The following is a 27,322-nucleotide window of genomic DNA, read 5'->3' as shown; positions in this document are numbered from 1 at the left end:
AAACATCATTTTGGCTTATGCCTCCCTTTGTGATTAATTATCTATTAATTATCTATTAATTATCACTGAGGATGACAGTTCATGCTAATTCATCTGCTTGCATTAACATAAAATCTTCTTTTGCACTGGCCTCTCTAGTGGAAATTTCAATGGCCCTTATTGACTTAATCTTGTGACTAATAAAAGCATTTATGACTGTTAAAGATTTTTTAAGTCATTCTGTTTCCTGGAAACATTTATTTCAATTTTTTTTGTGTGCTTTTCATGGTGTTTTCTTGAACCTAAGTCAAAATCAACTGAGTGATTTTTTTTCACTCAAATTGTCTTTTGCAATTATTCACATTTTTGTTGTAATTTGAATTATATGCTAGGATTTCCATCACCTGATATGTCTTACAGATGTACATAATTGATATATTCATCTCTACATCACCACAAGGAACATTTCTCCTTCTTTAAGTCACATTCTGTAAATTACAGAATGTACATATTCATAGATGCCATTCATATACATAGCCATTCATATACATAGATGGCTATGTATATTAAATTAGTATGTTATGCCTTTGCCTAATGAGTATGTTTTGCCTTTAATGCATTTTGCTTTACTTTTGCCACACTGAAAAAGTTTATTTTTATCTGGACACTGTTAAGTGTTTACATCTCAAACTTTAAAAATAATGTTTCTAAATTATATTATACGGTCAGCGTCAAAGTGGTAAAAGTAAATGGTAAAAGATAAATTTAATTACAAAAAATCCTGGTTCTTCATAATTTAAAAGAGGAATCTTATGAATAATAATAATAAAAAATGAGTGGCAAAGCTAAAATTTTTAATATTTGATTGCATTCAACATAATTTTCTTTAGCTTTGTGGTTGTATATGAAAATAAGTCTATCTAAAGGAATTTGGGCAGTTTTGGAGAATAGCAAAAGACTATTCAAAAAATGGTATTTTATTATGTTTTGTTCAATTCTAAGTGTGGGTAAAAGGTGAAATAGTGCCAATCACTTCCACTTTTTTAAGATAAAATCTATGAAGCATAACATCATTATAATGGAAAAAAAAAGATATTTAATTACAAAGTATGTAAATCAATTATTTTGATATTTTCAAAACATTTTTTCTGTCTTTATAAATCAAAATTTCATCATAATTGATAGGAATTAATGAAAAACAATTTTGCTGGTATGACTTTTTTTCCAGTAGAAAGCTGACCTGACCCAGACCTGGGTCAGGTCAGCTTTCCTGAAGTGTTTTGTTTAGCTATTTTATCTCTGTTTAGAGCTGTACATTTCTAAAATTGTTCCCACACTTCATTTCTCATGAAACTAGTAGGTCTTAATCTGAGTTGAAGTCARTGTTAGCTGTGGATCCTGCTTATGTGGGTCCTTATTTCATTTGGGTCAACTTAAGTGTTTATAATTCATCATATACTCCATACCTGARTGTATAGATATAATCCTAGCTTTATTGTAACCCAGTGATAAGAATCACATAACATAGAGGAAAAATAAGTTTAAAAAAAAAAAAATACAGAGATTGACATCTGGGCCTTATCCCACAGTGGAATGCATCATTCCCATGTTCTCACATTTATTCTACAACTCCCGTCAAAGAAATAGTGCATGCATCATTGCAAAGAGCTGCTCTGAAATTGTCTCATTTGCTCTCTSAGAGGCCAGAACATTATTTCTGAGATATATGTGCACTCATCTCCTGGAGTTAATTCATTCCAAGTTCCCGTGGATGTACAACACAGACAAAATCATCTAATATTTTTGCATTGTTGTTTTTCAGAAGTGTCATGTAATCCTAGTGTCAGTAGGGAAAACAATCCCATTTGCAGATCAAGTATATGTATGTGTATATGTGTATGTGCTTTTTTTTTTTTTTTCACCCATATCACATTCTGAAAGCAGCTTAAGTTCTAAGTAAAACATAACTTGCATATTGACTTTTATTAAAAAGAACAAAAAATTTGGATTTTATTTTTTTAACTGAAATGGCAAAAGCCATATTGAAATATTTTGAAATATATTACTTTTCAAAATACTATTATGCAGGTTAATTATGCATTTTATATTTAATTTTCAAATTGCCTATTGATTTGCCAGCCCAGTACTGTCAAATGTAAACCCATGGATATTCTGCTTGGCTTGCTCAGTTAAGCTTTAAAACAGATATGCATCAAGGTGAATTTTAAATCAAAATGTTTTACTGAGACCTCTGTATCTTTGAGTACAGACCAACCCATATGAATAGTTTTTGTTTCTTTTGTTTCTTTCGTTTTCCCCCCTATTTGGGTAGGGAACAGGCTAGTCTCAACCCTGCCTTACATCTTGGTTCAGTGTTTGTTCCCCCCACATTTGGGCATCTTTTGTTTGCCTGACCCCTTCCRAAGGAGTGTGATAACTGTATTGATTCTCTCTGCAGCAACCCCCTGGCTCTACCGATTGCCAAGCAGGACAGCTTGCTGGAGAAAGACACGATGTTCAAAGAYGCAGCTAAAGGTTTATGTAAGCAGCAATCTCAAGACGGTGCATCCGAAAAYGCCGGGGTGAACGGTCCCACTAAGCTTGAACAGGTAATGCATCCAGGTTTCCGAAATGCTGCTCTGTGCTTATGCCTGGAAAGTGGAAATTTAGTGATCAAGGAAGCCTGAGAACACAGTGATTTATTTTTTCCCTCTCCACGTGGCAGTAGATTTGCACTGTGGGGGAGAGCCTTGCCTCCTTGCTCACTCCCTGCGATCCCAATCTCAGCCCTGCAGAGAGTTTCCGCTCTGGGAAATGAGCAGCTGATTCTCTGCCAGGCACTGGCAGCAGCGCCAGGGCCACGGCAGGCGGGGGCTGGTGGAAGGTCACATTGCACTGGTGGCTCTCAACTGGAAGGGMCAGCTGCCTGCTCTTGTCTAGCTTCGGTTTACAAAGGAAAGACACGTGACCTAAGACAAAAGGGCTGTTGAGGGAATTTTAAGTTACAAAGGTAGTAACTGTAAATTTAAAGATAGGAATTGTCAGATTTACAGCTGCTGATGCAGTGTTAATTCCCTTTCTTGTGCTTATATACTAGTATATAGGCATTAATTATTTAGAGACGTGGGATTTTTTTGCTATGGGATCGCAAGTTCCGTGAATGTCCTCAACTTTGGAATCTCATCTAACACCTAGGTTCCTGTTCAAGAGGAACCACTTTCTCAGTTGGCAGGGGTTAATACATTTTAACTCTTTGGAAAAAAAAAAAGAAAAATAAATACTTAATTATTTCTAGAAATAACCCAGTAAACTAGAAAAATCACTATTGCCTTTTCTTTTTATGTTCTTGATATGAAATTAGCAAGGCCAGATGAAGGGTTAAATGAGAGTTTTACCATTACAGACCAGTTCCAAAACTGTCCTTTCTTACTTAGCTGAAAGCAAGATGATAGCTTCCCGTAKTTGTCAAGTTTTTTTTTGCTCCAAGTAAAATAGATGGCAGCCAGAAAACTAGCCTTTCTCTCTTAGGATTTTCTTYCTTCAGTGGGTTCTTACTATTTTTTTTCTGTATTTATTGGCAATCTCAGATTTTATGGAACAGCAAGCTGCAGTAACTTTACCCTGCTGCTTTGTAGTGCTTTGTTTCTTCCAGTCTCTTTCTGAATTAGGAGTCAATGTTCACGAGCTGACCTTAAGAATCAAGAGACAGTAAAAAACAAGTACCATAGATAAAGCAAAGTAATCAAGACCAAACTTTTTGGCTGGTTTGAATATTATCATTAATGTAGCAGCAGCTCTTTTGTTCCCGTGTGAGAAAGGGATATTATTGTGTACTATTTGGCATGCATTCTGAACTGCAGGTATATACTATATATACGTATGCATATGTGGAATATGCAGGCCTGAATTTTAATCTTTCCAAAAGCTCTTTTTATTATTATTTTGTTTTTGTTGTATTTTATTACTGTTTATTATTGAGAATTGAAATTTATATTTATTGCTGATGCCAGCAGAAAGCCTTGAGAACCCCCCTCTCCCTCCCAGCCCACATATCTCTTAGGTATACTAATTTTAATGAGGTTCACAATCATTTATCCTTACCAGTTGCATTCCAAACTACATTCAATGTAATTATGTTCTGTTTAATTTTTCAGTAGGGTATGTGGAATCATTACTTGGATTTTATGTTCATATATTATTAAAATAGATCAGCATGATATTTCATATGCTTTGTGTCAGAAATATCATACATGCATAGGCAATATGGCATGCAGATGAGGCCTTTATTGGGTGATCAGAGAGAAAATTTTCATCTGATTGTATCTGAAACATGTATTTTTAATACAGAATACCCTAAACTTTTTTTGTCTTTCAGAAAAATAGCCACTCAGATTTATATGCAGCTTCTTTTTTATTACAAAAATAATGAAAAAGAGCTTTAGCAAAGTATTTCTCATGAAGTAAGATTTTTATTACATGTAACATAAGAGATCGAATGACTACTTTGATGAAGCATTTTTAGTCTCACTTGGCTTATACTAGTTTTTTTCTAGGTAAAAGCTGTTCTTTGATCATCTGTAATTTCAAGGTCTGTGCTGCCAAACAAAGAAAGCACTATGAATAATTCCCAGAATTTTAGCATGGTTGGCAATTTCTTTTCCTGTCAGCTGGGAAGGACTTTTTTTTCTGATAGTAGATTGAAGTCGCTGGCCTGAAATTGAGTTATATGCTTCATTCTACAAAGAAAGATAGATTCAATATTTTCTTTTTCTTAACTAGGCCACTCTTTTTTTTTTTAATATTTTGTCTTTGGCACATAACTTGTTTACATATTATTGGTCACATAAACTGTGTGACCAAGTATCCTCTGGTGCCCTTTTATTGTTTCAGCATCACTTACCACTTACACAAGGGACAGCAGTGTATATCATAATAATGCATATAAAGCCCTGAATGCATACTTATTTCAGTGACACAAGTAATTAAAAAATAAAAATCACTAGAGATTATTAACTGAGCAGACTGTGAATGCTCTTAACTGTATCTAATTTAAATAYATAAACAGAAATCTTCATTGTTAGCACTAAAAGATCTCAAAAATTATCACTTCCTGAGATGTAGTTATATTAGAATTTATGTTGTTTTTATGATTATCTTTCCTTTATGACTGTCTTCGAAAATATGCATCGTATTACTGTGATAGCCAAATAGAAGCATCAAGGGAGAAAATAGRGAAGACTCATCTGTGCTCAGAGGAGGCAATGAGGAGAATAGAATTTGAAGGTGCCCTCAAAAAAAATATTAATAATGTAAATAGTGTTTATCCCTAGGTCAAATCGTTTTTGATTTAAATGCGTTTGGAATGTCTTATTTCTCATTCTGTATTTCAGTTTAAATGCAGTGTTTAGCTTATTTACTTGCTCACTGAGTTTTCTATGAACTTTAATATAATGAGTTTGTTAWAAAACACTGCATCACCAAACCGTAAACTTTGCAGAAATATGTTGGTTGTCAGAGATTTGGTTTCTCTTAATTTCTYAGCCAGGAATTTGACTATCTACAAACTCAGCATCTCTGGCTATACCGATATTATAAAATAAATCAAGGCAGCGCTTGTTTCTTATTCTAGGGCCACCATATTCAATGGCTCTGTAACATATTATATAACAAAGTATATGCTGTATAATATAATTGATGTCCAAACCTCTCTCTTGTTTACAAATATAGTTCCTTTTTCTCTAACCCAAAGACTTGATCTTTATACAAAATGAAAGCTTCAGAGGATGAATTATGAGAAACTTGTTCTATGGTATTTGGTATGGGAGCATTTTGATAGTTCTTACCACTCTACTTTTCTGAACACAACTCTTCTGAAAGAGATAGGTCAGTGAAATGAGGACAGTAGCAAGGCACATGAGAAGCAAGCTCATTGCGAAATCTTCAGCTGACCTATATGCAAATTTCCACAATTTATGTGGGTAGGTAAGTACATTTTTCAGGTATATTCAAAAAATTAGATAAGGTAAATTTAGTAAATTAACTTCATGTCTTACTCTTGTATATTAGCACATTTTAAACTTTCTGGACTTAATTGAATGCAAGCTATTTTTTCACATTTTTTTCCAGGGAAAGCAGAAAATACAAAGCAACATTAACATGTAACTGGTTTCTTCTGCCTTCCTGTCATTGTAGGTCTGCATAGGTGCTATAATACTGACTCTTGTAACTATGATACGGTTTGTCATAGTTGAAGTATATAAAGAAGTATGAAGTTTGTATTTCACAATCTTTTCTGTAATATGAAAGTATGAACTAAGACTCAGTATACTGAGAGAAACCCCAAACCCTTTGCTGTTATTATTCTGTAGGCTTCAAAAGCAAACACATTTGCTCTGATTCTAAAGAGTCTTTGTCCATTTGTCTCAAACTTCTTCAAGTAATTTGAAAGAGAATCTAAATTCAAGCTGAAGTGTGGGAAAGCATTGGTATTTAATCTTTTAGTGAAAATTAAATGTAAGAAATCAGGTTAAAATTTCCAGGAAACACATGGGTGGTGGTGAGGTAAGAGTCTTTACTTGATCTATCCAGATTGTACATTCTACAGGTCTCCCAGTTTAAGGTACACTTTATTTGCCCTTGCAGCTGCATGCACTTGAGGCTTGCAAATACCAGTTGAGCAGTCAACACTTCTTGACTGTTGGTAGAGCTGATAAAAAAGGGAGACAGCTTTCTTTGAGGAATTTTTGCTCATATACTTGCTCATTAGGCCCCTAATTTTAGTAATATGTGGGATAGGGCTACTTACAATTGGAAAAAAAAAAAAAAAAAAAAAAAAGTAGCTGTATTATGCTTTAAGTGGACAAAAGCGTTGAGGTGTGTCCCTTGCAGCCAAAAGGCACTGCAAGGGCTGTGGAACTCTGCAGGTTTGGGGAGCTACCAACGCCTACTATATATACTTTTCCTCTGCAAGGAGCTTCATGCTTCCTACACTTCTTAAAGTTACTTTTGCTGTACTTGGCAGTGTCTTTGGACTGACTGATCTGGCATCTCTTCTGAGCAGAATTGATATTRAGCAAATTTTATTAGTATTTCATTAATATTTCTGTCTTTGTAGATGAAAGAGATTTTCCAGGTTTTCAGCTTTGGTTGCACCATTCCAACATCTAAATGGGAATAAAGGTGGTGATATATTTAAATAGAAAAAAAAAATTGTTTTATTTCACAAAGGCTAGTAATTTTGTGGATGGGATGTTTAGTGTGGGTTTTTTTTTTTTTTTTCCTAGGCAAAAAACTTCTAGGAAGCATGCCGTCTGTTTTATGTTTGTTTCTTGATGCTAACATTAATACTCCTACTTTTTAGAAGCAAAATATTGGTAGGACCAAAGCTGTATGATTTAGAGAAGATAGAAAATCGCATCTGATTCATCCTTCTTTCTTGTTTCCTTCTTTCTTTCTTGTCCTTCTTTCTTGTTTCCTACTACAAGCTGCTTAATGGTTGCTCACAGTTACTTATGTGGCATGGGAATTAGTGTCTGTATGTTTCAAGAAACTTGGAACAATGAGCCAAAGTGACAACGTTAGTCTTTTTCCCTTGAGGTGAAAGATGAAAATACTCAGCAGTATCACAGAGGGCAGCACTGACAAATTTAGGAAGAGAACCCAGAGTGTCATGTTCTTCAAATTAGGCTGTGAAGCCATGAAAATTATCTGGAGAGTCAGTAGGTGAGAATCAGGTGTCTAGTATTCTACATCTCTATCCACAGTTTTGATCTGCTTCTTGCCAGGAGCAACCTCTTGCTCTGTCAAAAATCTCCCCAAGGTTCTTGCTGCTTCCATCCCTGCTCTCAAGAAGAGGCATTATCTGCCTTTCTCTCAGGCATTTCTTCTCCTTATCCACAACTATGGAGCAAACATTTCAGTTGTCTATCTCCAAAATAGATACCAAAGAGTACTTTTGCAGTAAAATTCAAATCATTCTACCCTTGAGATTTTGCTATTATAATTATTCTGTTGACATGCAAAAATACTTTCCTTTGGGCTGCTATGAAAAAAGAAAATTTTAAGTATGTATCATAAATTAAAAGCCCACTGCTTGGCATGTGACTCTCTATTTTGTCTTTAATCGCATTTCCCTTATCACTGACTCTTTTTACTTCTGTGTCCAAGGTTGTCTTTTGATAATTATTTTTGTTTCCTTAGTATTTACTTTGCCTTGCAGGGTTTATTTTGTTCCTCCTGCATCTGAAAAAATACTCAACTCATTTCATTCACCAGTTTTGGCTACAGTAGGTGCTTCTGAATCGCATCCGGTCTCCTTGACAACTTGCTTACTGCTAATTAGCTTGCATTTATCCTGTAGAAAAAAATCTATTATAATTTTAAATTCCATATGATGAGGAGCAATATGAGAGCTTTGTTAAATATTAGRCAATAAATAGTTTACAAGTGCATTCAGTTTTATAGTCTTGATTTCTTCTGCCATAAACAGTTAATGAAAAGAGCAGGAGAATTGCACTTGCATCCCTTATGGTTTCAGGGATAGTAAATGGCACTCAAGTAGGGATCTGTATTCTTAAAAGCCCATCAGACTCAGTAAATCATACACTTTGATGATGATGTTTTATGTGCTTCTGTTCCTCAAAATTAATGATGAGAGGTTATCAGGGAGGAATGATAACTTCCTTGTTTTCCAGTGCTTTTTTCATAAATTTCCAGGCATTCTAGTGACCTAGTCGTATACTTAAGATTAGAACATTACAATACAGGAAGGGTCATTGGTTGTGAAGTTATTTTATTTCTCTATGTAATTTTTCTTTTCCAGATCAAGCTAATGCCTCCAGCCCCAAATGATGACCTGGCTTCTTTGAGTGAGCTAACGGACAGCAGCTTGCTTTACGAGATTCAGAAGCGTTTCAATAATAATCAGATATATGTGAGTTGTTTCAAAACTGCCGYTGCAGTGTTGCTATTCTCCTATCAATGTCAGCTTTCACAAAAGAACAAATGAGAGAATAGGAAAAATATTACTGTCATGATTATTGGACACTTACCTGGCCAATACCCATGACTAACATTTAAAGGGAATATAACATATGCGTACATAAGCCATAACACATCTCAAGCTTATTTAGCAATAACAGATTTAGCAATCAGCTATAGAAAAATGGAATAATGCTTAAAATAAATTTGGAAAAAAATCTTTTTTTTTTTTTCTTTCACGGAGAAAATATATTGGTAAGATGGCATGAGTTCAAGTAATCTCTATCAAACTATCAAAGGACCCCTCCATTATAACATATTGTTATTTTTAATTGAGCTGTATTAATTTTTAATTATTGGAAATAGAAAACAAAGAATTTAAGAATTAAATATCAGCAAGTGAGATTTGTTTTCTCATAATCATTTCCTATCTTCTACACAAATCATTCTTTCTGTATGGAAATGTTAGTCATTCAGACACCAAATGAAAGAAATCTAAGGGGATTTCTCTAAAGCTCATTTTTTTTTTTGCTTTTGACAAATTAAACACAGGTGGCATTTAGTTATGTATAGATAGCTTCTGCATAAAAATCTGCACATGAAATTTTTGACATCCCTGTTCATAGCCCCTTTTTTCTCGTTATTGAACAACCAGGTTACCTGTGAATATGAAAAATGCCAATCTGTTTTAAATGGGTGATTAGCTTGCAGTGTTCAAACAAAAGGAATGCAGGAAGTTACATCTTTAAGTGATTTTGGTTACAATTTTAGAAGGACAAGTCCTTGGACTCAATTCCAAATTGAAGTCCTTCTTAGCACTGTACACTCTCTGGTCTAAAACCAGGTCAAATAGTAGATCCATTATAGAACCAACATTCACCACTTCCCCAAACCAAAATATTTCATTTTGAGAATGGCACCGTGAGTGGGTTGTTCACATACCAATTTGCTGTCTTTTTCAAGGACAGAGACCTGGATTTTTTTCCACTCTTTAAGAAAGAATAAATTTGTGATATAGCAGCAGTGATGAGCAGCAGGTGAAGGATGTGAAGCAACACATTTTAATGTAGCAATTCAGCATAAGCAATTTCATCATTGCTACCTTCTATCATCTATCTCTTAAWAAATTTATTGAGGAACTTGTTTATGTGGTAAGAATGTCACATTTTTGTGATTTAACAAATGTGAATTACRAATTAACTTTCAGATAATCTAACAATAATATATGCAGTGCCATTCTTCTGTGCATAATTTTGTATTATCAAGAACTCAATTTTATTACAAAAAGAATAATTAGTGCTATTTGAATTGTAAATTTGGATCTCTATTTTAAGTTAGGAATTCCAAAAGTCCTGAATTCTCAAATTATACTTGATATGTTGATAGCTATGTTGCTTAAGTTGCTTTTGTCAAAAGTCTTTTCTGGAAGAAAACCATTTACCCCTTTAAGGAAATAATTTATGACTTAAGAAAGCAATGATATAGTTTTTTTTTTTTTTTTTCCTAGACCTACATTGGTGATATAYTGCTGCTTGTGAACCCATTTAAAGAACTACCTATTTATTCTACCATGGTAAGCATTGTTTGTTCAAAATGTTACAACATGGACCTTTTTTAGTGGGTCCATATTCTTTATTTGGCATGCCAAATCCCCCAAATTAACATACATGTCAATTTTTATGTTGAGAGTTTAGCATCTCAGTTTAATGTTTTAGCAAAGGAGTATTAATTTCTTCAAAAACACCTTGTTTTTTCCTCCCTGTTTCTTATTTMTAGAGCAGTCACCTTCCTACAGATTTTTGTGGGATTTTTTGAGCAATAGCACTTGATTGTTTAAAAATATTTCATGCTCTATAGCTCTTGCCCTTGGTGGCTTCTCCCAATGCCAAACTTCARTCTTGCAAGAAGACGCAAGCATATTTCATGCACTGCTTGTTTGAGGTCATGGTTCCTTCCCCTTCTCCTCCCACCCTCCCTAAATGTAATTAAGTGAGTTGCAAGATGGTGACTTACAGAAAGCTCAAATTTGGTGTCTGTACTTGTCCCCAGCTGTTGGATCAGGAACTTAGAGGCAGATCCTGATTCAAAGGCACTCAGCAAGAGCTTAGATCTGCTCTGGACCAGTGGTACCAAGCTGTTGTGTCTGCTAAGGGCAGATGTGTGAGATGAAGACTAGTTGTTTACTAAGAGCTTCACCTTTTCAGTACCTATGCACTGGCATGAAATTTAGTGGTCTTGGTAAGTCTGTGGAAATGTAAATTGAGATTATCTGATCTCCGCTTCATCCTCACTCATCTGCTTCAGAGACAGTGTATTAGCAACTTGATTTTTCTTAACCTTTGCACTGATATCAGGGCCTCTACTTTGGTTAGCAGTGCAAATAATTATATTGAGTTTATAGATATTACAAATAGTTCAAAAATGTATTTAGAAAACTGTGGCTTTTTGCTATGTCATATGGTTTTGGGTACAATAATAGTCAATAGGAAATAATAGTCAATAGGAAATAATAGAAAAATAAATGATGGGACCTTTGATGGCACTAACTGCAGATTCCAAGTTGGGATTCCAAATCTGTGTTCTGGATAGAAACCATCCACCAGGTTTTAGGGAATGATAGTTTTCCTGCCACTGTATATTTTGTGTTAGATGCACAGTGGGTTTGTACACCAGTATAGAACTGTATAGAAGATGTAGAAGTGCACAGAAGAAGAATTTAGATGGTAGGCTGAAGTATTATAATGTTTCCTGAATGTTTGCTGCATCTTCTCTTGAACTGTCCATGATAGGCCTGTTTTAGCCAATTATAGTAGGAGACTCTTTATGTCCTGTGACCCTGTTTTGGGTCATCTSTGATGGCCACTGCCTTCAGGCTGTCATTATGATCTGTATAGTATTGTGCATTAGATAGGTATTTTCCATCTGATCAAAACACAGTTGTAGGATAGCTTTGTTTTCTCTCCCGTTGGTTACAGAAAAGCTCAAATATATGCAGCAGCTTTGTTAGTGTTATACCACAGTCTATAAGTATTAGATGATCTGTGAATTGAAGTAATAAAAACTGATGATGTAAATCCCTCTGTAGACACTGGCATGCTATATAATGTGGCTCATTTGGTAATGTTATTCTTCCAGGTATATGGTTTGTTAACTATCAAAGACAGTGAAGATATATTGGTTTTGACATTGTTTTTAAATTCAAGATGAAGCAATGAAATCRTTCAATCATGTACCATGTTCAATTGCAGCAACATTTTAAATTTGCTTCTTTTTTAATCACTTTGCATTGTTATTGACAGTCTTGAATGTTTTATATTACATTGWTCTCCGACACTTACTTCCAGTAGACTTCTAATGACTAAAATAAATCATTTTATGAGCAGTTTTTCATTCTAAGATGACATAAYGAATCATACACTAATGAACACTGATATGCATTGCTTCATCTGGTGCGGTTGCCAGATGATGATGCTGATGTATTTTTGCTCTGAAATACACTACAGTTAGTAAGAAGTTGCAGATATCATTTTGGATGTGCCATTGTAGCTACTTTGTAGAAACAGCTTATATTACATTCTCCTCCTTTGTTACGTATGTTCAGTCCTTATTTGTGATTGGGACAGGGCAGAAATAGTTTGTTTAAATTCATCCACTAATAAAATATATAACCTTGCAAAAAACTTGCAACATTATGCAGTGAGGATAAATGTGTTAAGTTCTTTCATGATGGTTTGTGTTRTGCTGAAATGATTGCATGAGAACTGGTATGGATGTGTTCTCTTTTAGTCTTGCTTAGACTTGGTYTTATAGGTGGTTCCAAGATTAAAGAGTTTAGTATCTAAATGAATAATACAGACATGGGAATGGTTGATAAAATTGCAGAGGTCAATGAGATGGCAGTAAATGTTACACTGAGAYCCTCTTTCAACAACGTGGGAAAGAAGAGTTTTTAGACAGGAGCAAGCTGGAAAATCTGTTAAAGAGAGTGATCAAAGCTGGTCATGAAAAGGAGGAAAATCAGTTGTTCAACTGTTTTCAATTGTTTTGGTGTCCGAACCAGCCTCCACCTGCCAGAAAGCTTTTAAAATCTTAATTTTCCAGTTCCATGAGGAAGTCTAAAAAAGCTATATAATGAGACATATAAAATTATTTAAGAATATTTGCAAAATGGTAGGTGCTTCTGCTCACAACCTCATCTAACTCAAATTCTGTATTTCATTTATTAAATTGATTTATTTTGAAAGAGCTAATTTGAAGGTATTAGCATACTATCTAATTTTGCTAAAAATCATATGTTATTACTTGAAAGAATGTCAGGATATTCTCAGAAAAAAATGCAGGTTCAGAGAAAGATAACTGCTTTTATCCATACTTAAGCATTGAGGATAGTATATGTTGCTACCTATGTGTATTACAGAAGTTCTTCTATATTATACAGAGAATATAATGTRAAAGACTTGTGAAAGACTGCTCTGCCACGTGATAGTTTAAGTAACTTAAAACTTAAGCCTGTTGATCTCTATTTTATTTTTTCATAGGGTGGTCATGTTTTACAAGTCAACTAGGTATTCAAGACATTGAATAGCTATATGCCTGACATATAAGTAAAGTAACTTATTAGTTTTATTTAATCCACAAACCGGTATCATTGAGTTCTCTGGTGACATTAGAACTTCTATATTTATAGCTCTGTTTTCATTAAAGTCTTCACAGACAGCTTGAGGGCACCATTTTTATACACACAAAAGTTCTCTTTATCATGCTTAGAGAGCTTTACAAGACACCTAAAATTAGGACACAAAACACAACTAGTTTGTAATGTATTGACCCTTGTGTGATTAATTTTCAATACTTTTTTCAGGTTACTCAACTTTATTTAAGCAACACTGGAAAGTTGTCTTCCTCACTTCCCCCTCATATATTTTCCTGTGCGGAAAGAGCTTTCCACGTGCTATTCCAGGAGCAGCGTCCCCAGTGTTTTATCCTCAGGTGAAAATCTCTCTTTCTATTAACTAATGTATAACTCTTGTGTTTCACTTGTTTCCCTCAGGACGCAGCAGTTAAGATTTCCATTTTATTTTTTTTTCTGACTGATCTTCTATGTACTGATCTCTCCAGAATATGTTAGAGCAAAATGGAACTGAAAAAATTTTAATTACATCTCAAGTTCATAAATTTCTGGGGGAATTGCCAGTCCATCTAGTCATATTTAATTGGAAAGAAAGAGTTAATGAAAAAGAATCCCAGACTCCCGTGTGTTTGCTTATATAACATGGAAGAGGATTAGAAATAGAATCTAATAAAAATGAAAATGGAAAGTCCTTGAGTAAGTCACAAGCCTCTGAATTGTTGCACTGAGGCTGGAGCTGCCTTGTATGCCTGTGTGACCTTGAGCTCTTGTTGTTCAGTTTTCTATCCTTAAAATGCAGTTGAGCCACTTAATTCATTGTGTGGTTGCAATGACAAGTATATTCATGGTAAACGCACTAGAAATTTGCAGTGAAGCAGAATTCCATCCAACTCTGCCAATTTCATGATGGTGAAACTTCCAAATCCTAGATTTTTTGATGCCACAAATCTAATCATCTGCCGCCCTCCCATTTCCTCCTTTATCTACCTGCCAGCAGAGTCTGGTGAATTTCAAAGAATCAGAGAATGGTWAAGTTTGGTAGGGACCTGTGGAGATCATCTAGTGCAATCCTCCTGCTCAAGCAGAGACACGCAGATCACATGGCACAGGGTGGCATCCAGGTGGGTTTTGAAGACCTCCAGAGAAGGAGACTCCACAACCTCCCTGGGCAGSCTGTCCCAGGGCTCTGATACCCTCACAGGAAAGAAGTTCTTCCTCACATGAAGATGGAACTTCCTATTTTTCAACTTGTACCCATTACCTCTTGTCCTGTCACTGGCCACCACTGAGAAGAGCTTGGCCCCTTCCTCCCCACATTCCCCCTTCACGTATTTATACGTACTAATCAAATCCCCTATCAACCTTCTTCTCCAGGCTAAACAGGCCTAGCTCACTTCCCTCATAAAATAGATGCTTCAGTCTCYTAATCATCTTTATTGCCCTCCGCTGGACCCTCTCTAGAAGCTCTGCATCCCTCTTGTGGGGAGCCCAGAACTGCACACAATATTCCAGGTGCAACCTCACCAGAGATGAAGAGAGGGGCAGGATCMCCTCCCTTGACCTGCTGGCAACACTCCTCCTGATGCAGCCAGGATCCCATTGGCCTTCTTGGCCATGAGGGCACACTGCTGACTCATGGTTAACTTGTTGTCAACCAGGACTCCCAGATCCCTCTCCGTGGAGCTGCTTGCTCTGTACTGGAGCCTGGGATTATTCCTCCCCTCGCTAACTGCTAGATTAAGGATTGTATGGTAATACACAAAAAGTAATCTATTCGGTAGTAAATGGGTTTGATACTAGGGAATGTATACTGGTGATAATTTTATATCAGGATGGCAAGGCACATGTTAGGAATCATATACTTTATCTGCGCCCAGTCCTCTGGAGCTTATTATAAAGCAGTTACTTGATGAAGGATATGATAGGAGGATGTCCGCTGATGRCATTAGCACTTGTCCAGGCATCTGTGTATCACACCAAGACAATCCACAGATTTAGAGTCTTGAAGTATCCTTTTGTCTGGATTTTAATTAGATCTAAAATTAATATGAAAATGGAAGCTGAATGGCATGGATCTGGTAGTTTTGAATAGGGAATAAGTATTCCCTTACTGCTGCAACTTAACGGCATTGCAGGTCTTTGTGAGTACCTTTCTTTCACTAGAGCTAATTGAAAACACAGAGAGAAACTGGGATCCTTCAGAAGTTCCTAAAAAGATACCCAAAATGGTTATATAATGTTATGGGTGTAAAATTCAGGATTTCATTTTATTTGACTGATGGATGTTTTCATTATTATCCCATTAGTAGTATCTCAGTTATGAATGGAAAGTAAATGTGATAAAGATGAGAAAAGGTAATAAAAGAAATTCCCTGATTTAAAAAAAAATAGTGTCATAGAATCTTAGAATCATAGAATGCCGAAGGTTGGAAGGGACCTCAGAGGTCATCGAGTCCAACCCCCCTGCTCACGCAGGGTCACCTAGAGCACGTRGCACAGGGCTGCATCCAAGCGGGTTTTAAAGATCTCCAAAGAAGGAGACTCCACAACCTCTCTGGGCARCCTGTTCCAGTGCTTTGTCACCCTCACWGTSAARAARTGCTTYCTYAAGTTCCTGTGGAACTTCCGATGYTTCAGTTTGAAGCCATTTCYTCTAGTCCTATCACTGTCCACCACTGGAAAGAGGCTGCCCCCCTCCTCCTCACTGCCTTCCTTGAGTCCATGACACTTGATGTATTTCTCTATCCCCTCCTTTTATATCACCTCAATATGTGTTTATATGCAGGTGTGTATATGTGCAGATTGTGGTTCATTGTGTATTTTTGTGTTAAAAAGTAATGTGGACCAATGCACACTTTCTGGCCCTAAAGCATAGCATCCAGTTAGTTTTTCTTTAATTTTTGCCTTCAGACTGGATTTTTCCTTCCTGGGTTTGTTGAAAACTTTGCAAGTTCTTGTCAGACTAGCTCAACCTTTTTTTCTGCAATTCTGAAACTCAAAAACATATGAGCACACTTCTGTGCTTTACATTGCTTTCCTCCAGTCTCTCTTATCATGCCTACTCCTTCTGAATGTGTTTGGCCTCCGGCATGCAATTTTAAAAACATTTCCAGCTGTAAATCTGAGTTGTGAATATTTACATGCATATACATAAAATGCACCTAAAAACAGATTTTAAAAATAAAACAATACATTCCTCTTAGTTTGAACCACTGGATGAATGAAGCTGAGGAAGCTCACGTTAATGCTGCTTTGCTATTAAAACCATTTCACAGAAGAGCTCAGAAGGACACAGCCTTGAAAGGAACAAGTGGAAAAGTCTAGTTCTTTGGTGATGCCATGAGAACTTGACCCTGAAATAACCTGGCATTATTGCTAAGTAGAGTGTTCCTGCCCTTCTCCTACCCTTGGCTGTCTTTTCCTCGTTTCCACACCATCTGTTGTGTCAACATAAACATTCGAGTGGTGACATGGACTGGGGAACTAAATCAGTTCCCAAACCAAATTCACATGTAGGTGAAATGATTTTTCAAAGCTGGAACAAGAAGATCTTTTGTTTTTTTTGTGGTGATTTTAACTTGAGCTCAAACAGCTCCTGATATCCCCATACTCAAGTCACCCAGAGAATTTTTGCTACTACTCTAAGATCAAAGAGGTGGCCTGAGAATTTGTGCAAGTCAGAGCTCTTATCAATGAGCAGCATCAATATGTCCTGTAGTAAAATAGCTATATTGAATCAGACAGATGCTATTTTTGTGCATTTTTTGTTGTTTTTATTAGTATCAAATTGAGTGGAAATAGATCATCCCTGTGTTTATGCACTAATTCCAAAATGGAGTTCCCTTAATWCTTGTAGGATATCTCGCTTTGTCTAAAAAGCACTCTTTAACTTGGATGCCAAGAGTACAAAAGTGTACTCTTTTGGTACTCTCAGAGTCCTTATTAGTAAGTGACAGATAATACAATTATAGAATAATCCTTCCTACCCTCAATCTGTATTTTTGTCTACTTTTAAGTATATGTAATAAACCTTTATAGTATAAGTAAATAGTAGTTTTATTCTAATAGTGTATACTATGAGAAAATGCTACCATTTTGGTGTATATATGTATACCATTTTGGTGTATATATATATATATAATATATATATTATATATATGTATAATATGGAGCAGTAAAGCTTAGTACCATACCACTATTAATATTTTACTTTTCATGTGCAGCCCTCAAAACATATCTAATGTAATTGTTAAKTGCCACAGATTTACCAAGTGATGACAGTATATAACTCTCATTCTAATTCTTCCTGAAAGGTTTGAGTTTGTTRTTCTAAAACCAGCAAGCTGTGAAGAAATTATGAAAATGTATATTTTCAAATAGCCACCTACTGCCTTTTCAAAGAGAAAAATGTCAGAAAATGTACCTTTATACTTGTTAATCCTATTGTCTCATCAAGCACGCCAACTTACTTAATTTGTGGAGATATTTTTTTTTCTGCTATTTTTTTTGTCTGCCAAAGCTTAATTACAAGAGGAAACTTACCATGAATTTAGTGGCCATTACTAATGATTCATGAATTACTCCTCATTGGACACATACTGTTGCTAATGAATTCTGCATGCAGCGTGACTCTTGACAGTAGTTTTATTTCTTAGGGCAGAGCCTCCCTATTTCATGCCTAAGCCTGACTAGGATCCAGAAATTAGATATTTGATATTTCTGCACCAAAGTTCGTGCTTATTGTATACAATAGTACTCAAAATTATTGTATTTTTCTCTCACTCATATATCTTTCATCTGATTTTTGTGTGTTTAATTTTATTAGATTTTTCATCTGCTTGTATCCAGTCATATGTTTCAACTGGAAGCTCTTCAGGGCCAGGCCAGTTCTATGCTGTATAATTGGTCAAAACATGCATGGCTGGAGTCTCCTGACTCCAAATAAATGACTGTAATAATGGTGGTAATTAAACATACAGAAGCAGAGGCACCGTTTTCTCTCTGGGAATAAACAATAGAAATCAGGCTATGAGAAACTCCTGTGCCGTGGTCCCAGGGAAGAGGTTTTTGGCTTCAAATATACTGTGGTTTCTCCCCGTGCACAGAAGTCAATCAAATGAAAAATCAGCACTTTTCTCCTGAATCTGGCTACTCTCAGTGGCCAAGCTGTTTACTGTTTGCAAAAACAGCATGGGCTTGTGACAGAAAAAGAAATGTCCTCCCTTTTGTAGTATCATCACCTAATACTGACCCTTTCCATTTCCTCTGCCTAAAGACACTGTAGAAATGAAAATGTTTCCAACTTCCAGAAACATATTGACCTCATTTGGGGACTGTTCATATCATTAGAAAAAGTTTAAGGTCAAGAGCAAATCAGAATAAAATATTCAGCCTAGGATTCAGACTTTATTATTATTATTATTATTATTATTATTATTATTATTATTATTATTATTATTATTATTATTATTATTATTATTATTATTATTATTATTATTTTATTAAATTTAATCTAAACAATAAAATGCATTCTTTTACAGTAGGATTTGGCCAAAACACTGAAAGAAAAAGTGCCCTACCACTTACTATCATTTTTAATCTATAAGTAAACCACCATCATTCATGTATGTTTATAGCACCTGGTATTAACTTTTCATGAAAATTATAGAATRATTCTATTTTATACCCTTAAATAGCCAATAGACAGGCTTTTCTCCAGCATAATTAACTTGCTTCTAAGTGGATTTTCCTCCATGCTGTTCAGAATATGAGAATGCATTAAGCACTGACAAGATAAGTGAGAGCTGTCTAGAAAGCTTAAACATAGTTTATAGGCTTGTTAAGAGCTAAACATCCTTAGTCGATCAAACCAATGGTTTATAGGACACTGAAGACTAATTTGGTGATTTAAAAAAAAAAAGAAGAGCAAATAAGTATATCAAATGAATTGCTATAATTGTGTACATTTTAACAGCCAGAAATGTCAATATCCAGTGGTTTTATGGTGTTATAAACTGCATTTATAAGCCCAATAAACTGGAATGAAGTCCTCCCTCTTGAAGTAAAATGCCTTGACAGCCTTTTATTTCCTCAGTTTAGCATCAGCATGTGAATTCAATTCAAACTAATAATTTGCAATTTTTTAATTATCTAAATTCAGTATGTTGTAACTGTGGTGGGCAACAGCAGTATAATAATAATTTAGGCATCCTATTTATAATTTAAAATCATTTAAAAATACACTTTCTGGTTTATTTTAGAAATGTAAATGTCCCCCTAACATAATGGGTAGTTCATTTACAGTTATGACTACTGCTGATGCAAAACATGTTCTTATGCACTTAATGCTTATACTACTTTCTTGTACAATTCAAATCTCAGTCACGGAGCAAAAACAAATGTTTTGCTTAGGCAGKGTGCAAACCAAAAAGAAAGGAATTACCTTGGCCTTCCAAAAGCTCAAAAACTCACACCATCTCCCCTAACTATATCTTACTATCAGAAAGATGGGTTTCAAAAGTTCATACAAAACAGCAAGCATTTCTGTACTGTTTGATTCTTGATGGTGGAATGAACTGGCGGAAATGCTACCTGAACAAATTCTAGCTATGAGGCAAGTGCTTCAGTTATAGTAATTTTTAGTTTGTCATGGTAAGTGTTCTTGCCCTTCTGTATGTGGTACCTTCTCCCAAAATCAAAACTGAAAGAAAGTCAATAAACACCCCAACTTACACAATCTGGAGTGACAGGTACATGCCTTCCTACTTGTTTTATGGTGGGTTGTCATGCTTTTCTACAAGCATATGATTGCTAGGGTTTAAGTTACAGCAGAACTGACATTTGACCAAAGAGATCCATTTAAGGAAACTATTTGTATTCACATGGGTTTAGACAAACCTGGCCAATATGCAGAAATCTAGGGTAACCAAAATGTACTCAGTGCTTTCAGGAATCTATTTTTAAAATTTTGTCTAAAGGTTGTGGTTTTCTGGCTATCTCAGCCCAACTTCCTCAGTAATATACTCTAGTATGACATTTGTGTCTATCTACCTGCAAATTCTCCTCCYTCCTGGTGAGTTCTGGACCCATTGGTCCCTTTCAGCTGCAGAGGTCTCTGGGCTGTGGTGTCTCCACGGTGTCTCCAGATCTCTGTGTGTCGGTTGGCACCCCACCTGGATGGGTCTGCAAGGTTGACCATGGTTGCTGTTGAAGGGATCGACAGGCAGCCCATACAAGCTGTCCTATCAGCTGATGCTGAGCTCTAGGTTGCTCAGACTACTCCAGTAGTTTCCTAAATAGCTGAAGTAATTGAAGCAGCACTGCTGCTAATCTTTCTCATAACTTCTATGAAAATAGAGGGTTGCAGCTTTGATTTAGGATTAAGTGTGTTATTGAGGGAGAAAGATGTTCCTTGTCATGACACACTGGTGTCAGGGGACTGGCTAGTATAAGCAGGTGATGGGAGGGAGGTAGCAACTGTTTGGCAGATCCTGAACTTATTTACAGTCCACTCACCTTCTGCGTAAGAACAGTCTAAGATCTGTAATTTACAAAGGTATGAAATATCTCTAGGGGAGGAGTATAACAGGACTAATGACTTCCTTTMAGGTTTTTATTTTYCTCTTAGAGATCACAGCAAAAAGARTAGGCACAGTTGGAAAGGCAGAAGACTAATGTGACTTCTCAGGAACAAAGTCAGTATGGTACCTCTAGCTTTGGAAGGGTGAAATCATGGAAAAGAGAACAGGAGGGCATGCACATTTTAGAAAGTGACCACAAATATCATCTGACTTTCAAAATAAATATTTTAGGAAGCCAGAAGCTGGAGATGTGAAYATGAGATAATGTACTTGGAGAGTAACCTGTCAATTCCATAGAGATGCTATTCTCACATTAGCTGTGACAGTCACATTCTTATCTTTACGTAATTACTTTCTTTGTAAGCCTTGGTTTAAATATGGCCTGTTGAGCTGTTATTTTACATCTTTGCATAGTATGCATCCATGTTGCAAGCTTTTGCAGTCTTACAGTAAAAAGCTCCTATTTATATCAGCAGGAGTCTGAAGTCTAGGGTCAGACTCTTATCTGGCTGTAGATGCAAGGTGTATACAGAGAGAAAAAGTTTGGTGTTTTTCTGCAAAGTCAGTTTGATGTACCCCATATGGTAATGATACCTGTCTTGTCAGCTAAGCAATTGGAATATTTGCCAGAGCTGCATACATGTCCCAAACAAGAATAAGTAGTGCAGAGATTACAGTCTGCGTTATAAAAACTTCTTTTTTCCCTTCTATCTTTTCTTTCTTTCTCTATTTAATTATTTCATCCCTTAATGTGGAATTTGAGTAAATATTTTTATTTTCATAATCTCATTTTCATTAAACTACTAGATTCAGCAGGTAATAATGATCATCTAGCATGGTCAAACAGCTGTTTAGGTTTGAGCAGATGAAGGAGGAGCATCAAATCGCATTTCATCTGGTTCACTTGTATGTAAAGAAATCGATTTCTTACAATTCATGTTGGAAATTCTTACATGTGTTTCTTAATCAGGTTTCAGTAACTTGGTCCTTACTAACTCCTTTGTCTCTTTTCTTTCCTCCTCCATACTTAAATTCCACYACTGATTTCCCTCCCCCTATTCTTTAATTTTTTCTGTTGTTTCCTCCTACCTTTGTTATTCATATTGCCTGTTATTCATATTGTCTGTTACCATGTTATATTTTTTTTGTTTATTCCTCTCCTCAGAGATTTTCATTCTTGCGAATATTTATTCCACATCATGTGAAAGGACAGAAATGAAATTCATCATCTCTGAATCCAAAATATATTGCACTGCAGAGACTGGGCAGTTTGTGAAAGCTCTGCAGCTGCAAAAAGAAACTGTGCACACAGCACAGTTGGTCAGTGTCCACTATATCTCAGATATCTTCCTCTTTTCCTTGCTGTTCCTATCCTCTTTTATTTCCTCTGCCCCTTCCTATGATTTTCTGCCTTTTTTGTTTCCCCCTGACTCCTGTCATTAGCACAGTAGTACTTCCCCATCTGAAAAAGGAACCAGACAGTTTCAGTACAAGCAGACTCCTTTGCTRGACAGGAGATAGCAGGAGATATAAAGCTTTATAAGAAGTACCTTAAAAATGATTGTGAGCTTCAGATTTGATTGCCTTGGCTTGTTTTATAAGACAGTACAGTGCAACAGCTCTGATAGCTCCCGTGAACACAGACAGTTGTCCAGCCCGTCTCCAGCATTCTGCTCTTTATTATTTGCTATCCATAAACTTTCCATCTTAAATGGAAGTTTGTGTGAGATACATCAAATCTGTTCCAAGAGAGGCAACAGCGAATATAAATAACATAAAATAYCAACTGTGATATAGCAGTAATTCCACTCTCTCCCCTTTCCTGTTATCTTTGCAGTGGAGAAAGTGGCTCTGGAAAGACCGAAGCCTGCAAACAGATAGTGAAGCACCTCACTTGCAGAGCCAGCTCCAGCAGAAACACCTTTGATACCAAGATAAAACATGTAAGTAACATTCTTAGCACTGCTTAGAACAAGGTGAAAATCTGGCCTGTTGAATAAGCAAACACATTTCAACTGCAAGGAAAAAGGCATTAGAAAYGTGAAAGTTTATTTTCATAATTAAGAGTCAAAGGAGGTTTATTTCCTTGCAGTGACCTGAATGGGAGGAGGATTGAGCTCATATTGATGCAAAAAAAAAGTGGAAACCAGTTCTGGTTATGTATTTATTTGAGATTTTAAAAGCTTYTCTTTCATTGAATAGGGAATATTTGTGTGATGTAGTACTGTCATTTAAATATGTACTGATAGTCTACAGTAAGTAAAGAAGCTTATTTCTGTTCGTGGTGGTGCACCTCTGGCTACTAAAAGAAGTCCTGAGGCATCTGAAGTAAAGTACATAAGATAGAAATTGGGAAGTTTTATCCGGGACAACTGCAAAACTGGAAAAAGTTGTATGCACAAATCTTTGTGTACTAAATATAGTTATGAAATAGGAAAAAGAGCTATGAAATAGTGAAATATCAAATTCCCACATCAGGACCAAATTCCTCTCAGTGCATGTCATGAAATCATGAGAACCTCTTCATGTATCAGATTAATTTTTCCCCATGCTAGTAAATTACAAAATTTTGATTTGACATAACAAATAATTTGGCATTGCAGTTCAGTCATGTTTTATGTGTTTAAGTTYTTAACATTACTACACAGGTTCAGACTGATGTTCTGCACTAGATGTTATGCACTGGACTGACAGTTCAAATCCATTMAAAAAAAAATCATTTTCTGCTGAAATTTCTCATCTGAGGTTTTAGCTCAGAGACAGATTTGCGTGGAATGTTTTAACACAGTCTATAATGTTGTCAATGAGTTCTAAGTTTCATACGCAAAAAAAAMCCCTTTTTCACCCACTCTGTTGTCCTTCAAATAAGGACGATCTTACAGTAAGCCCAAGATGCTCTTTTTTTTCCAGGCTTGCCTTGATAGATGCATGTTATCCAGTAWAACTCTAGAGTCTTGTTCATTGTGTTTGCTTTAATAACATTGGACAATGTCACATGCATCATTCAAAACACAGTGCTTTATCCCTGAATGTGGGATAAAGTCACATCAAAAGTGCAGCTGACACAACACACAACCTACAAATATGGGCTAKTAGGATGTAGGGAAAGCTATAAATTTACTGGTTCATATTTTATACATGCCACCTTGAAAGGAAATACAAGGCAAATTAATTTTTTGTGAATTCTAGAAAACAWCTGTGTTTTTGAAGACTTACTAAAAAAAGACTGATGACACCGAAAACACTACACTTGAATAAGTTTCAGTTTTGCTTTGTTTCATACCGTCATAAATTACCACATTTAAGTGTTTTTACAATGTTACCTGATTCATTGATGATGAAATGATGAAATGCTCTTAAAATAACATTTAATTCAGTTTTCATGCAGCAGTGTCAAGAATACTATTGTTAATTTTTCACTTCTTTGATTTTAGTTATGAATTTTAATATTGCAGCCATATTGCTATGTTGGGACAATACAGATCTACAGATCTCTGGCCAATGCTCAGAAGACAGAATATGCTGGGAATCTTTTAGAGAGATTATTTTGGAAGTTGTTAGGAAAAGTTGTTCAGCTTATGAAAGTGAACCTCTTCATGTCACTTACCATACAGGTTAGAGTGGAGTACCTCGTCCTTTTTAGTTTAATAGTGAAGACTTAACACACATGTCAACGATTCTGAGTCAGTGGAGGTAGAAGAGAATCAGGTACTAAGAAAGATGAGTTGTCTTTTGATTATAGAGAGATCTCTCCTGACTGTCTTATTTAGTGAAGACAGCTGAAGTAGATGTAGCCAATCTCACCTGTAGGGAAGTGGAATTTCTYATTTAGTTGCCTTTTAAGGTTCTCTAATAAACATCATGACCTGTATTCACTCCTGCTGCAGTTATGCATAGCACCATTAAAGTCAATAAAGCTCCACTAGGCAAAACATATGCTGAATTTGGCTGCTTTGGACCAGAAATAGACTGGCTGGTTTTCTGCTGCCACCTAGTGCACAAATAGCTGATTTGGAGAGTCTGTTTTTTAGGCAGATGCAGCCTAGATGCTGAATGCTTGCAGTGTTATCTTTGCCACTCTGCAGCTCACTTTCCTCTACCTCCCACAGGCATAGTCTATAAATTAAGTTCATCCAGCAAATAGCTATTTTACAGTGGAGYCGTATATTGGAGCCACTTGGCATTCAATGAATCTCAGGATGCAAACAAGAAAGTCTGCAAGTACTGAAGTGAAGGTCTTCAATGTAGTGTAAGAAATGAATTATACCCACGAAGAGCTAAATACAGAGAAATAATTTCAATAATTATTTCAGTTGAAAATGAAATAATTGAAATTATTCAAATGACTGAAATAATTCTGACACATTTGATACATTTTATTGGAATCAGTGTTTTGAAAATACTATTTTAAAGGCAATAGAACCATGAACATGAAATACGGAGATGCATTTATACTGGAACACCAGGAGAGGAGAAAAAAAAAAAACTGATTTTCTTCATTTTTCTGCTAATATAAGGCTGAAATAATTCTCTTTGAAATCTGTGATTTAGGCCCACTTTATTTTTTATAGTTCATTTATGCCATCTTAAAAGCTTATGAATTCATTTGCCTGGTTCTTATTTTAAACTGTCACGTTACTAGCCCAGCTAGCATCAAAAATCTTTTTGTCAGGCAGGCCAGCATGCCAGCTATGTGCATATGACTCCCCTTACCTGTATCCATACTACCTCTAAGGGCATAGTTTGCTCTTTCATTTATCACTTCAACTATTCTGACAACTTTTTCTTTTTTCTATTGAGCTATTTTTTATCTAATTTTATCTAATTTTAATTTTGATATATGAACTTAATAATCATAAACATTTTCTTTTTTTAATTACTCATCTGCGATTCTGTGATCCCAAACCTTTCTCACTGACCTGCTGAAATATCTTCCTATTTCTTCCCTTTCTTGACTACTGTTTTGTTTCAGGTAAACTGTATTTTGGAGGCCTTTGGACATGCAAAGACACCCCTGAATGATTTCACCAGCTGTTTTATAAAATATTTTGAGCTACAGTTTTGTGAGAAGAAGAGAACCTTAGCTGGAGGTAAGTATTACGTATGCTGTCTAACAATATTATTATGATACCACCACAGACCAGGAGATAAGGGTCCCAGTGTGCCATCTATAGGCAAAAATGGGGGGTAACATTGGGGGAGAAAGGCAAGGGGGGAGGCGAAAGCTGTAGAACAGCATGATTAATAGCAGGTACCAGCTGAAGAAGAGTAATGCTCATTATTGTAAGGGAGATACCTGCCCTCTGAAACCACTAGATGGCAGAGAAACACAAGAAAAAAAGTTAACCCAGGCTAATTTCTCTTACATTTCCAGGAAATCRTGTTTTCCTTTATGTATGGGGTTTACAAAACATGACAATTTCGTATTTCTTTGTTATAAAATAAAAGTCATGAAGGCATTACTGTTTGCAAAGCCCAATAAAAATACCAATGGGTGACTTGTATGCCCTCCTTTTCCCCAGTTATTTAGGATTTGAATCAATTACTCTTACTAAATATAAGGCAGCCAAAAGTTCAACAATATACAGTCAAAAATGAAAAGCCACAATAGAGCAATATAACTAATAGTTGTAGTGCTATACTTCTTCATCTTAYATGTTTGCATTATTGAAGTTACTTTCTCTAGACCTTAGCTAAACAACACTTTCAAGTCAAGTTGTCCCTAATTTACCCCCAATGTAAATGAGAAGAAAATCTGGCACGTTGTCCTTGGCTCCAGCTTAAATCCTACTCAGTGATTCTGTGTATCTATCTGAAGATCATTTGCAGCAGTATTTACTTTGTCTTGCACTATTTAAACATGAATGAACAGTGTAAATATGTAACACACCTGATTCTGCTGAGACATGACTTTATAACTCATTTATGCAAACTGGGCTAAATATGTCTGATTTGTAAATAAAAATTCAAGTGATACTAGACTGCCTCCAACAAAGCGTTTAGGCTGTTTAGACTCTTTAACAGAAAGAGCTTAAGGGAACAGATGCAAAACAGTTTACTATGGAAAATGCATGAAGAGTACATATGTAAATTTTTATCACAGAGGGAAAGTTCACGTTAGCATTCCTTGCATTTTAAGTGGAATCCAGTGAAG

General features: G+C 35.7%; 1 protein-coding gene across 1 annotated transcript in view; it reads left to right on the top strand.

The window, feature by feature from the left end:
• The window catches only part of MYO16 (myosin XVI), a 272,053-nt gene that overhangs the window by 105,012 nt on the left and 139,719 nt on the right, over positions 1-27,322 (top strand). Inside the window, exons 10-15 of the mRNA XM_026034575.1 lie at positions 2,438-2,588; positions 8,801-8,911; positions 10,466-10,531; positions 13,820-13,947; positions 23,006-23,111; positions 26,141-26,258. Coding sequence (XP_025890360.1) covers positions 2,438-2,588; positions 8,801-8,911; positions 10,466-10,531; positions 13,820-13,947; positions 23,006-23,111; positions 26,141-26,258 — 680 coding nt within the window. The remainder of the gene's footprint in view (positions 1-2,437; positions 2,589-8,800; positions 8,912-10,465; positions 10,532-13,819; positions 13,948-23,005; positions 23,112-26,140; positions 26,259-27,322) is intronic.

Source organism: Nothoprocta perdicaria, unplaced genomic scaffold (genome assembly GCF_003342845.1).
Source record: "Nothoprocta perdicaria isolate Ctin4 unplaced genomic scaffold, notPer1 scaffold_148, whole genome shotgun sequence".
In the NCBI taxonomy this organism is placed as follows: Eukaryota; Metazoa; Chordata; class Aves; order Tinamiformes; family Tinamidae; genus Nothoprocta; species Nothoprocta perdicaria.
This window is presented reverse-complemented; position numbering and strand designations above follow the sequence as displayed.